Genomic DNA, 14,928 nt, shown 5'->3' on the forward strand with positions numbered 1-14,928 from the left:
AAAAAAATCAGTAACTGGTTGTTACTTAAAAAAAAAAAAAAAAAAAATCAGTGTTAGTAAACATTCCACCCATAAAGTGTGACCCTCTTTCCTCCATGCCATTACTCAGCTTGTGTTTAGTGAAAAGGCATAAATTAAAAGAATGGCATGTTAAAACAAGGAAGTTGGAATTTGTAGATCAAGGTGTGTTTACTGAACATAAAGGTTAAAAATTGGATCAAATAGCTCGAATTTTTTTTTTTTTTTTCTATTTGCTACAAATGCATGGCAATAGACACACATTGGAACATTTTTTTATTTCCTGCTAACCTACCTGGCTGGAAACATGAACACATGAATCCAATCTCATCCCAATGTTAGATTTAAAGTATAACTTTTAACAAAGTGTATCACTGTAACCCAATTACTATACTTGAGAGGTCACCACTCCAGAAAGCATAACATTCTATTATGAGGTTAAATGACCCGTACAGACGCAGAATCTACCTGAAGTCTTAACTACTGGATACTGGGAACTGGAGCGAGCATACCAGGTGTACTGGAGAGGGTCAGAGGACAGAACGTCATGTGCAAAAAAGTCAGATTGTGTTATCTTACATTGTATAAGGATTTTGTGGCCCTTAGATGGCATATTATCAAAATTGAACAGGTTTTTAATTATGGGGCATCTCAGAATCTTTAAGCGAAAGACTATTCACTTCCAAGATGTAGATGACCTGGATGTAGTATGCAGTATTTTCTAAGCTTTCTTTTAGAGCACATCTTAATCCTCACCTTCTTCCATGAAGGAACTCAGAAGACATGATCTTCCAAAAATAGGTTGGGGAACATTGATTTAAAAAAAACACTTTAGGGACTTCCCTGGTGGTCCAGAAGCTGACTCTGCACTCTCAATGCAGGGGAACTAGATCCCACATGCCCAACTAAGAGAATGCATGTGGCAACTAAAGATCCTGCATGCCATGATGAAGACCTAAGATCCTGTGTGCCAAAAATAAACCAAATAAGCAATAAATAAAATAGACCTGGTGCAGCCAAATAAATAAACAAAAATAAATATTAAAACATTAAAAACACTTTATATATTATTTAATTTGACCCCCACTAAACATTCCTGTGAAGCAAGCACATTGAGTCAGATGAATTCTAATCCATAATTAAGGAAACCAAGATTAAAAGAAACTTATGAAAAAACTGAAAAGCTCTGACTGGATCCTGGCCATCTGACACTAGGTTCTCATTATGACTAAATTGTTATGGAACACAATATCTAGTCAGAAAATTTTTCAAGTTTGTTTTCTTTTTATTACAATAGATTTTAAAATGTTTTTTCTTTTGTTTTAGACACATATATACATAATTTACAGACTTAATTGGAGCATGCAGAAGATAACTTTAGAGTTGTAAAACATGTCTTCAAAAGAAACAATTTCATGAAAATTGTTCACATAGTAATATAAAAAAGAAAAAATATTTGAAGAAATATGAACATATAAGGTGAAACAACAGAAGTATAAACTTTTTATTAAACATAAAAGATAAAGTACTCACTTTTTGAATATTTTTCTCCTGAGAAAGAAAAGTTGACTCCTTCATGCTTTAAATAAAATCACCAGTTTCTGCAAATTTTCATTTTCCCACTCATACTTAGCAATATTATTCTCTGGTTTCCTGTTATGATTATCTCTTTCTACCTACTCTTGATCATCTTTTTAGACTAAGAGAACAAAGCCAGGTATTTACAAGATATATATTTAATCTTGTTCTGTGAAGATAAATTACCATGTTTTGTAGTCAAACAGGAATGAAGGTAAAGTATACTTTATTATCTTACTGGCATGCTCTGCAATTCTATACCACTCTGTTTCCTTCAGCTGTGGCAATATAATTTGTTCAACAAATATTTACTGAGTGTTTACTAGGGGCCAGGCATATGTTAATACATTTTCAGCTGTACCCCAGGCTTTGAGTCAACCGTGCTCTTTGTTAACACAAAATTACATGTCTCTATGTTCTCTATTTAAGAAATTCAATATCAAGTTATTTGAAATCATTCCTAGGAGCTAGACAAGTGGTTTCAATACTATTAATAGTAAGATAAGTATGGAATCTTTACTATATGCCAGGCACTAAGAATTTCAACAAATTATCATACTCAATTCTTATAACATCTGTACAAAGTTTTATGGATAAGGAAATTGAGACTCAGAGAACCTAAGTAACTTATCCAAGCTTCTGAGACTCTTAAGCCTGATGTGAGAACCCTGGCAGTCTAAGCCCAGAACCTATGCTCTTTAAACATTATGCTATCTGTTATCTTAGTATTTTCCTTGGATTAAATCCATTTAGAACCAGTGCTGCCTGTTCTAACCAGTATGCATCCGGGGCTATGCTACTTAAGCCTCCTCATCTTACTTTCACAACCCATTTGAGCATGTTCTCTGGATTTCTGAACGCTGCCTCAACAGTCTTCTCACCACAGTGTCCCCTAAACCTGTTAGACAACCACACTGACAATTTGGATTCCTTGCCTTCCTGACTGATAAAATGTCTTCCCTATAGCTTAATCTGTTTTTAAGCTGGTGTACCACCCCACCCCCACCCCAGTGTTGTTCTCTGTTACCAATTCCACTCCTGATCTTGAAGATTCATTGCCTTTAAAGGTATCACTCTGACTTACTGTCTGGTTTCTTTCACACCCAATGCCCAGTCTTCCTCCCAGGGCTAAGCTTTAGAGGTAGCTGTAACATCTGGAACAATGAGCAGCCCATCTACACTCTTCCTTCTCATAAAATATCATAGTTTTCTAACTGGAGCCTAAAATTTAATTACTTATTTATACAGAATGGGGGCGTTCTGACTGTTAATTTAAACTAGCTTTGATTATTATAACTAGTAGAGCCTCCAAAAAAGTTTTCTTGTTTTTTAAACTTTTTTCTCTATATCATCCCTCAATATTGATCTGATTGTAATAATTTTTTGAAAATATTTCAATAATTCACAATCACCCAAGCATAATAAAATCCAGTTGACTTGGCACGATATCTATGGTTCTCCATGAACTCTCACAAAAGCCATTTCCTAGCCTTACCTAAGTGTACTCGGTCCTTTCACAGCAGTCTCTAAACTAAGGGAGGCAAACTCTTGGGGAAATGGAAAATTAAGAGATGTGTGAGCAGAGGAATAGTGTTAAGGAAAATTCGCTTTGTTTATACTTGTACCCCTACTACCTGGCACATGGGAAGTACTCAATAATTATACTTTGAATGAATGAATCTTAATCCATAAATAATTTTCTAATACAGATCTATTTGAGAAAATCTCCATGTTCTTCAAATTCTCAATTCCCAAGTTGCCTTTCACAATATTTTTTCCCCATTTTTCAAAAGGAAGGTATGTTTCTTATACATTCCAAACACTACTAAGGTACCTTGCCATGGGGAAGAAAATTGTCTAGGAAAAAAATAAAGGGAAATTATGAAATATTGTGTTGGTATGAACGGAATAACTCTAATAACTTGGAATTCAATTCTTTGGCAACTTAGCTTCTTATGCATGCTTTCACCAAAATCAGAGAAGGATTTAATGGATCTATTAATAGAATTAAAAGAGGATGAATTTCCAAAGATAAATCACTTGGACTGTTTCTATCTTATCTGGAGGGGGTGGCGCTTACAACTTGGCTTCTACAATTTAACAAAAGGAATAAAACTGCTGAACTGTTTAATTTAAACAAAAAATAATAATCACTTAAATAAACCTCATTAAATAATGTGCTTTCAGTAACATTTCACTTTTTATGTTAACAAGCATAGATCAAACTTTACAGAATATTTATCTTACTAGACAAAGGTTTTCCTAATAACTGTAATGATAAATGAATTCAGGAGAATGCTTTACACATTCAGTGTTATAATCAAGAAATTTAAAAATATACAATGATTTTTATTGTAAATAAATATGAAAGGGGAACCAATAAAAGACTTTAAAGTAAAAAAAATATATAACGTTGGAATATATTTCTGTGGTAAAAAAGTATAATGTAGTCAAAGAAAACAAAAATACTGTAAAATATGCTATTGCTTAAAAAGCCTATGCATGTATTTTTAAATGACTGTTTAAAGATATAAAATGTTTTTGATATTTAGATTGTAATGCATATATTTAAATGAGTTATACAACAGCTTTATTTTCAAATACCGGGATTTTCACTATAGTACAAAATTAAAATTCTTTGGACTTCTGACAAAATAGTTCTAGCTGTCAACTTAAAAATATACGAGCAGATACAAAGATTTTTAGAATTCTTTCTGAGAATTCTAAGTGTTTAGAATTTGAAGAATTTTTAGTATTATTTTTTCAAACCACATGAAGTGATTTGAAGCCACCCTTTTTAAATGATCTAGTTTTCTACTTATATTTCATAGTGTATTTATTTTATTAAGGTGGTCCCTCAGCCTAATAACCCTTTCTAACATTTCTTTGGTCATCAAGAATCATGACCCTTTCAAGATTTCACCAATGCTATATTTCCGTTTGAAAATCTCCCTCATTCCAGTACCCTGACCTCTGCCATAACTCATGACTTCTTTCACTATGTTCTGTTTCCACAGCTATCCTGACTTGCAGTTACTTGTATCTGTCTGTCCAAATATATGATAAATATTCTAAAAGGTTTCATTCACTGTTATACAACCTAATAAATTGCTTTGTATCAAAAAAGGAAGGGCTTCAAGAGTACTGTTGAATGACTTAATATTTTTATTAATTGAAGGAAATTAATTGAAGTTCCTTCGAAACTGGAGAAATGATAGCAAAATGGACAAAATTAGAGAATAACTTGCGGGGAAAGATGTTAGGAATAATCATTTGGTTTTTGGTTAGTTGGTTTGGATAAGACTGGCACAGCAAAATGGAGATGTCCTAACGTCAGAAATAGGAGACTGCAGTGTCTGTGAAAGAACAGAGCTCACGAGATAAATTAAGGAAATAACCTGAGAAACAATGACAGATGTGTCTCTTAAAGTGGATGAGCTCACTCTGGAATGAGTCCCAGATTGGCACAAACCATTTAGACGAAGGGAAGAAGGTCAGTAAGAAGAACAGAGCTAGCAGGGAAGGTGAAGTGGGGCCTGATGAGGGCAGGGATGAGTGAGAAGCGAGAAATGATCAATGCTGTTGAAGCACTGAGGCTAGTCAAGTAGGGTAAAGACTAAAACATAGCTAAAGAGTGATAGTTGGGCAGAGGTAGAAGACAGGAGTATGGCAAAAGTTCCTTACACTGTAAAAAGGCGTGGAAACCAAAGACAGATATTTATGAATAAGAATGGAAAGCAGCATAGAGCACAAATTTAAAGTACATCAATAGAAAATGTGCTGCAGCCATGAGAGATGGCCTAGACAAATCAAGAACACAGTTTGCTGTTGCTGTTCTTTTGTTTTAAAGTTATGAGAAAAAAAAAAAGAAAAAAATAAAGTTATGAGATACTTTGATGGAAAGAAGAGTGCCTCGCAACAGAGAAATAAGAATGATGGTGGAATTTTAGGAGATAAGTAAAAGGCGATATACTTAATCTACGGCCTGTAAAATTCTTACATATCTTTTCCCACATTCTGTATTCAGTACCTTTAGTATTCCAAAATGCTTTAATATAATGTATCATAAACAAGCTCTAGTATTGTTCCTTAGAAAAAAATAAGCTGATATTTAAGATAAGGACAAAATAGTATATCGATTAGAATTATACACATTCATTAGCATTGTCCTAAAGCTTTTGTGCATTGTGACATTATGTGAGAAAATAAAAATGAATTTAGACTGAACAAGCCTATGCTGATAACTTAAATTGTATTAAATATATCATGCCAGTATCACTTACTTTAGATTGTAAGTTTCTAAGCCTTCTAAGATTAATTGCATCTTCTTACAAAAGTCAGTTTTCTGTAATATCCCCAATAATCATAAACTATCTTTTTATCCCTATCTTGTTAACATGAATAGAAAAAAAACAAAAATTTCAGATTTACCTTTTTTAAAAATCAAGATACAACTTATAAAATCATACTATAAATAAGATCTCTTGGTAATTTTTAGTCTGATCTATATTCTCTTTTTCCATAGCACTTACCATATTCTGGCCTACTACAGAATTTTATATGGAATGAAGTTTAACATCTACATTAATTTATCATCCTTCTAAAATATAATAACAAAGCATTTAGAGATAATGAAAACAGCTATTTGAAATGATGTAAATCAGGGATAACTATGCCAAAAGATTCACACTTGCCTTAATTTTTCAACTGTTCAAAGATATCTAAAGAGTGTAGCTTTCTCATGACTAAATCAGTCTCTTGAAAGCCTTCGCCCAGTAAAAAAGATGAATGAGAAAAAGAAAGGAGAAGCCTACTTTTTCACACATTCATTTTTACAACTTTGAAGTCTTCTACAAGCTAAGAAGGTTTTTTAATTTAAAACAAAAACAACAACAACAACAAAACAGAAACAAATCAGAGTTCAACAACAACAAAAAAACTAACAGAACTACACGAGGAGAATGTTCTCCCATCAGCCATTTCCAGCCCACTTGGTCCTCTCCGGACAACCTCAGAAGAAAGAACAGGATGGGGCAGAACTAGTCAGACTCCAGGTATAAGCATAAACGAGGAAACTAGCTTTCATAAGTGAGAGACCGCGGGCAGAGGATACCAAATGCTTCTGCGTATCACTCCAGAGGGAGAGGATTCTGCTCCTCAAGATTAGGAAAAGAAAACCTTCTGCACCATTCAGCTGATTTCAATCACGGTACTTTTTCCGAACTTATCAGTTAGTGAGTCAGAATCCTCCCTGCATCTCTCTGCTTATTACCGTATTTTCTTTTCAGGTTTAAAAAATGAATTACTTATTTTTATAAGAAATATAAACCAGGGTAGTGAGGGCTTTCAAAGAACTAACAATCCTTCTTAACTAACCAATTAACCATTAATAGCAAACAGAGTCCAGACATTTGCTTCCTGGTTGGATACTATGACTTCTTATGTGACAGGATGATGTCTCTGTACAGTTTTAATTCAACAAGCATTCATCCAACAAATATTTGCTAAACATCTAATGTTTGTCAGGAACAATCTTTGGTGTTTGGGATGTATATATTTTGGAATATATATCAGTTATTTGATACTGTTGACAAATAACAGCATCTGCCCTTTTGAAACATATATATTCTACAGCAGGGATTGGGATTGGGGATGGGGAAAGAAACCCACAGCAAATATAATAAATAAAATTCTGTAATAGGCCAGAATACGGTAAGTGCTATGAAAAAAGAGAATATAGATCAGACTAATTTCTGGTGAACAAGTTAGAAACAAATGTCAACTTTTGGTAAAGTATGAACTCTCAAACCTCATATACATAAACCAAGCTTTAATAAGATTCCTTCTACAGGTTTTGTAATTAAAAATTAAACATTTAAGTATGTTGTAAACATCAGACTAAAAGTAGACCTGAAAATACAATTTAAAGACAATTTAAATACAATTTAAAGACTCATGACAGGAAGGACTTGAGTGTCTTTGTCCCCACTGTATCCACTGAGCCAAGAACAGAGCTTAGCTCATGATATGTACTCAATAAATATGAGTTTGATGAAGGAAGTGAAGAACGATTGGGGACAATGGGGATGAATGATAACTGATGAGGATTCTTGAGATTTCAGGCCATAATATGTGAACTGTTCAAACTCTTTGTATGCTCAAGAGACAAAATCTCACTTTCAACCTAACCAAATTCTTTATAGAAAATCACATTATAATGAAATTTTTGCCAAATACATGTTTACTGCATCTGAGTTGTTGATTGCAGCTACTCTTTTGCAAAGGAGATGGAGTCAGTTTATGGTATATTTTATTTTTCTACCTTACTACAGAGTCAGCAGCTGATAATGTGTTGTCATGCTCAGGAAAGCTAATTAAAAGGCTATACAGAGAGAATTTGATGTTCCTCTGCAGTTCCAATAAAAAGTAGAAAGGTATATAACCATGTTAATTGAAACTCCTCTTATGTCCTGTAAAGAAGGAGAAATGTCTTATCCTTATGCCAACTGTGGCAAGGCTGCAAAGGAGTCGGCCTTCAGGACATCAGGTGAGGGTGGAGACTGGAAGAGGGGGGTCCAAGTATGGAAAGGTGTCACTAAGTTTTCAGATGTGACAACTCAGTGTTGTCAAGAATTTTTTGCAAAAGAATTTGAGTAGCAAGCACTAAACTATGCATGAATTGTCAGCTTAAGATCTGTGGTTATCTTCTTCCAAGAAGGCAGAGAACACTGTGGTAGTTCTTTGTGTTACATTAGTTGTCCAAAAGCACAAAAACACCATGTTTAGAACGTATGAGTCTCAGAAAAGTCTATGTCATTTTTTAATATACAGCAACAATTATTTTGGTTGTCTGTACACATGAGATCCTTTAGGGCAGAAAATCATATCTTTTCCAACTTTTTTATTGTATAAACTCAATAAATGGCATTTATATGAAACAATAAATGAAGAAATGCAGTCTGTTTTGTTTTGCTAGCAATGCTCAGATGAAAATTATTTAATAAAACTATAAATCAGAAATTATGATCAGCTTGTATGACAAGTAGATAATTATGGGAGTTATATAAAAATGGGCATTTATCAAGGATCTAAACTGTCCAGACTGGATGGCTAGGTTGGCCACATTTAGTAAACAACTGCTCCATTTCCTTTTGATCTGCATAAAAAGTTTTAATAATTTAAAAAATTATGTATATCACATAATACTTTTCATTAGCAAATTCTGGCTTTAAAAAGGGACTGGCTTAAAAAATGAGAAGAGTTAAGGAAGTCTCAATATGAAATAAAAGGCTTACAGTGAGACACAAAGAGGACATTAATAAGATCAAGATCATCTGATTCTCAGGCATGTATTACTTTTTTCCTTGATATGCTGACAGCTACATACTGACATATACTTGATTCATATAATTATCACAGCATAAAGGAAGAATGTTTATGAAGGCAAGGTCATTGATAAAGTAAAACAAAATGGTTGCAGCATGTCCACTATGGGCAAATGCTGAAACATTATTCATTTAATGAGAATTAATAACACATTAAAACCTAGAATTAAGCACATAGAAAGGAAAAGCTGCTGCCTCGTCTCAGGGAAGATACCAGGCAGGCAGTGGTTTGATGCTTGATCCGCCTTTTCACTTATTTAAACATGTTCCTAAATATCTATGCCACAGATAATGGGTAACTTTTCTTTGTTTTGCAGAAGTTAATGGAATATATTATAGCCCCCACATAAAAAACAAAAAGTACCTGAAGAATTGCAACCTCATTACGAAGCTGGCTTTCTTGTTTTGTTGGAAACCTTAACTTGTCAATGATCTTAATAGCTACATCTCTTCCTGTTTTACGATGTTTTCCTTTAAAATAAAAAAGAAATAGTAGCATAATCTTATTAAATATCATCTCTACTGAAGAATACCAGAATTTATAAGGACATTTTAGAATTATAAAAATGTTTTACTGAAAAAATTAACATTTCTGGTGGGCACTGACTTATGCCCATCAAGATTTCATTTCTTAGCTCCATTATTATAGATCAAATATACACTATAAACTTAGCCAAATTCAAAACACAAAAGAATTAGGACATTAAAAGCTATTCATATGAACAATCTGATATTTTCTTACAAAACATATGTATTAGAAACAGGATATTGAGCTACTTAATATAGAAAATATTCATACCACTGGCAAGACTACTCTCCTTAAGAAAGGATGAAGTCCTGATAATCTAATGTATGTTATAACAGAAAGAATAAAAATCTTGGCACAAATAGCTTCATGGTCTTGAGCAAACCACTAAAGCTTTCTGGGTTCCTCATCTTCAATGGCAGCACTGTTGTGAGAATGAGATGTAAGAAGATATGTACAGTACACAGAGTGCCCAGATAACTATACACACTCAAAAAACATGTTATCATCATTATTATCACCATCGTCAACATCTGACAGGCCCTTTACATATATCATATCCAATTTAATTCGCACAATAAACCTTCTAGGGAATCAAAGGGTCCCCTCAAGCTGTTCACTTCTACACTACTAGATTATAGAAGATACAGAATATAGTCACGCTAATTGAGTTTGGAAGTGAAACTAATTACTCACTATTTTTGGTCACATATAAACTAATTCAAAACTCGATTATTTTTACATTTGGTCTAATTCTAGAGCCCCTTCTCCCTAAAACCACTTTCACCATTCCTTCCAACTCCTCCGAGAGCGCTTCCCTTCACAGCTGACAAAACTATTGTCTTGTTTTCATGTTCTTTCCTTTGACTGGCTGCAATCTCTATTCCAGTTCAGACTTTTTACTGCAACTACTGTCTCCAAGACTGTGGGTGTCTCAGTCTCCCTGTTTCTGTCTCTATGGCACTTGCCTGTCTTCCGTGACTGTTCTTATCCGCTTCATCCATACGTGTCCAGGTATAACTTTCTAGTCTTCCTTGTGGAGGCCTCCTTCTAAACCCGCTCCTCCACTGCTGGATGTTACCAACTATCTGGCACATGCCGGTTTCTCTAATCTCGTTTCTTACCCATTTCACCCCCACACTATATTCAGTCATGTATATTTACCATACTTCATGGGCTTCCCTGGTAGCTCAGTTGGTAAAGAATCCACCTGCAATGCAGGAGACCCTGGTTCAATTCCTGGGTCAGGAAGATGCCCTGGAGAAGGGACTGGCTACTCACTCCTGTATTCTTGTCTGGAGAGTTCCCATGGACAGAGGAGCCTGGTGGGCTACAGTCCACGGGGTCTCAAAGAGTTGGACATGACTGAGCGACTAAGCACAGCACCATGCTCTATACACCATGATTTTTTTTTTTTTTTGTATGCAATTATTACACTGCAGAACAATTCCTTGGGTTGTACTTAGTCTCCCCGATCACACTGTTAGGCCTTGACAGAAAATACAATGGTTGCTGACTCACTGACAGGTTTTCTGTCAAAAAAAATGATTTGTACATTTTATAAGAATCAAAATTACTTTGTAAAACAAAGTAGAATTTAATTAGTTTTTAAATTAAAGAGCACAATATTATACTATGATAATAGAATCAAACATTGTGATTATTTCAGAGCACCCCATCTCACAAAAAAGATAATCTGTTAGTGATTATATTGAGCAATTCAAAGTTATAAGGCCATTTTACAGGGCAGATAAAAAAACTGATATCTTTCCTAAGGATCTGAAAAATGTGATTGAACTGACTAGAATCTAAGACAGAAGTTTTAACTAAATTCACCAAATAACCTGAGAATAAGAAAAATGTAAAAATTTAGTATTTTACTTCATACATGTAAACAATACAAACCTTAACAAAATACATTACATTGCTAAAGATGTTAGAATAGAAGATGTTAGATTCTAACATCTAATAAAGACGTTAGAATAGACTAGTTTTTCCCTAGTTACATGAATGGATTTCTATAGCATTCTGGACAAAATATGCTAAGAGGAAAAAGAATGTTTCCAAATTATAGTTTCCTTGTTTCTCAATATTTTGCCTGTATAAACCAGTATTTAACCATTATTGTGTATAGAGTTTAATCCATATTTAAGTAAAACAAATTTTCCAGTTAGCAATCATCTCAAGAGAAATTTCTAAAAAGGTAAGTCACAGAAAGACCTAACATACAAAACACATCAACATATAGGTTTTTATATTCTTCTTGGAGATATTAATTTTAACACAAGTAGCCAAAACTTTAAATTAATAAAAATACTTGGTGATTCAACATACCTCCATACACAATTCCAAACTGTCCAGAACCCAGTACTTCATCAGGAAAAATCTGATAAACTGTGCTGATGTCCTATAGGTGCAAGTCCAGAGAAAAACAAACATTAAGTGGAACAACGTATTAGTCCTAATAAATTCTATAATTTTATTAAATATATCATTAATACTTAATGAATTTAAACATAATTTAAATGCCAGATGAAATCTACAATATAATGATAATATTAAAAACTCACCCTTCAATTTAATGTTGTAATGTTTGAAAACTATTCTGCTCTTAAGCAGCAGAAATTTTTCAGTTTTCAAGTAAATAGGTTTCATTAGGAAGAAAAAAAGACTTAAAACTATATAATGTCATATATATATATATATATAATGTCATAAACATATATAATGCCAATATTTAAAAATGGATTTGCTTATTGAGATGGTTATTTAGAAATTTCACATTAAATAATCATGATTCCCAATCACGTCTGTGTGAGTCCTGATTCCAACCCATTTCATTCTTTACGGCTAAAATGGTAAGGCTGCTTCTTCTTCAATCATCTACATCAGATGAATTTAAATTAGAAGGAAAAGGGGCTGAATCACTGTGAATGAGCCAGAGACACAACAAACAGATAATGAAATTCTCATTTATAAGGTGACCAAACTGTTTCACTTTTTCCACTTATAGAGGTTCAAGTTTCCAAGCGTCTACTCTTTCCTCTTTGAAGTAATAATTGCTAAGTAAAATATTCTGTTTTAAATGACTGTGTTTACAACCTGTGATTTGATGATGACAATCATGAAAGTATAATGTAATACTTTTTCACTTTCAGTATTGCTATGACATACCATGGAATTTTCTGCCAATCCTCTATCGTTTTACTGTTGTCCTTTCAAAACCAAAAGTCCCTTTACATCACATCTTACCCTTTGCATATTCTATATATTCCTATCCTTTTCCTTTGTCCCTCCTCCAGGAAAAAACTGTAAGTCCTCTCTATACTCTGATCCCTTCAGAGTATCTATGGTTCAGAGTTCAAGGTTGTCTGAAGACAAGAAAAGAAATTAATACTACTCTAGTAGTCTGAGTCCAAGTGCTACTTCATTTTTTTTCTGATAGCTCAATGGCCACCTAGAATTTGTGGGTGGAAGAACCACAAAGGAATCTAGAATTTCCCAAGAGATTTATAGGTAGATAAGTATTTCTCAAAGTCTTCTCTGGCTAAGTAAGAGCAACAGAAATCTTTATCTATCCTGTGACTAATAGAAAAAGAGGTCTTTATCTTGTGACTGACAGAATAAGAATACAGCTAATTTTTGTCACGAACTTTTCCTAATATTCTCAATCATATTGGTTTTCAGTTTACTTTATGCCAATTTAGTAAAGGTTGCAAAGTTATGCTGGTGATAAATTAAGTTTCACGGAGTTTACTTTTTGAAAAGTAAACTCAGATCAGTGTAAGGCTACAAATGTTTTCCTTTTGGTCACAGGCATAGCAGTCAAAATTGAGGGAAAAATCTGAGTCACAGGATGAGGTAGGAAAGGCCTCATTACTTTTGGGCTTCTTGCCACAGTGACAAAGTATAATAAAAAAAGGAAACATATGACAGAGTGTAAATTACTTCATAATATGTATATGATCTACACAGAATTTTCAAAAACTGGGCTGATGGAATTAGGTGGTACAGTTGACTAGGGTGCTGGAATGCGGACCCATAAAATCTCATTTATGTAGTTTATCAGGTCTCCTTGGTAAGTACAAGTGATTGTAAGTGTATTTGCAACTCCCTGTCATATGATAGCACTCATGGGTAGCAATCAAGGAAAGGGAATAAGGGCACATTTAAGCTACTCATGAAATTCAAATAATTTATCTATTTTATCTGATATTACATAACATCAACCATTTAAAATTCCAGTATCAAGATGGGTCAAATACATAAAAAATCAGGCACTGCATTCTAATTGCTTACCTGAAATGAAAAATAGTTATTTAACTCTCCACACTACAGAACAGATTACAGAAAATCACTAAAGAATTGATACAATGCAATGTTTCTAAAATTTTATAGAGGAAAAACATCCAAGGGGACCCTATTTTATTTTCCAGAAAATACTAAAAAATTAAAATATCAGATCAATAAAAATGCATTTTATGATGCTCTTATTTTCCAATAAAACATCATAGTACCAAGTTTTATATTAGTAGGTATATACTCACCACATTTTCTTGAATCTGGCAGTTTGATACTGAAATACTCACAGAAATATCTCCTAGAAAAACACATTAAAAAATACACAAAAGAAGTAAGAGAGGTAATCGCAAAATAGGTAAACACATGCTTATTAATCAAGCTGCAGGGGTGTTTTTAAATCATAGCAATTAGATTTTTCTAAGAAAATGCCTATTAGAATATTTGTTTGCTTTTACAGTTACAGATTTACTCTGTACTTGGCTTTGAAAAATAATAGTATTTTGTCAGTTTAGAGTTGGAAGTCATAAAGATTTGGGTTCAAATTCTGGTTTGCCATTTTTTAACTCTGGTACAAGCAGAAACAACTTAATGCTACTAGGGTCTGATTCCCTTACCTGTAAAGCAGGCAAAACATTAACATCCACCTATTGGGGTTATTTTAAAAATAGAGCTCTCACATAAAATGGTTAGCACTCAAATAGGCATATATATCCCCTATTGACATGTACTGAGCTTCCCAGGTGGTGCTCGTGGTAAAGAACCTGCCTGGTGAGTCCCATGGACGGAGGAGCCTGGCAGGCTATAGTCCATAGGGTGGCACAGAGTTGAACATGACTGAAGCTACTTATGGAGAAGGCAATGGCACCCCGCTCCAGTACTCTTGCCTGGAAAATCCCATGGACGGAGGAGCCTGGTAGGCTGCAGTCCATGGGGTCGCTAAGAGTCGGACATGACTGAGCAACTTCACTTTCACTTTTCACTTTCATGCATTGGAGAAGGAAATGGCAACCCACTCCAGTGTTCTTGCCTGGAGAATCCTAGGGATGGGGGAGCCTGGTGGGCTGCTGTCTATGGGGCTGCACAGAGTCGGACATGACTGAAGTGACTTAGCCGTAGCCG

The 14,928-nt window shown here is 34.1% G+C and overlaps 1 protein-coding gene across 1 annotated transcript in view; it reads right to left on the reverse strand.

The window, feature by feature from the left end:
- Positions 1-14,928, reverse strand: part of PRKD1 (protein kinase D1) — a 352,693-nt gene that overhangs the window by 31,709 nt on the left and 306,056 nt on the right. The window contains exons 12-14 of the mRNA XM_010843418.1: positions 14,055-14,107; positions 11,842-11,914; positions 9,346-9,452 (exon numbers count right to left, since the gene is read on the reverse strand). Of these exons, the coding sequence (XP_010841720.1) occupies positions 9,346-9,452; positions 11,842-11,914; positions 14,055-14,107 (233 nt within the window). The remainder of the gene's footprint in view (positions 1-9,345; positions 9,453-11,841; positions 11,915-14,054; positions 14,108-14,928) is intronic.

This window comes from Bison bison, unplaced genomic scaffold, assembly GCF_000754665.1.
Source record: "Bison bison bison isolate TAMUID 2011002044 unplaced genomic scaffold, Bison_UMD1.0 scf7180017864181, whole genome shotgun sequence".
Classification (NCBI taxonomy): Eukaryota; Metazoa; Chordata; class Mammalia; order Artiodactyla; family Bovidae; genus Bison; species Bison bison.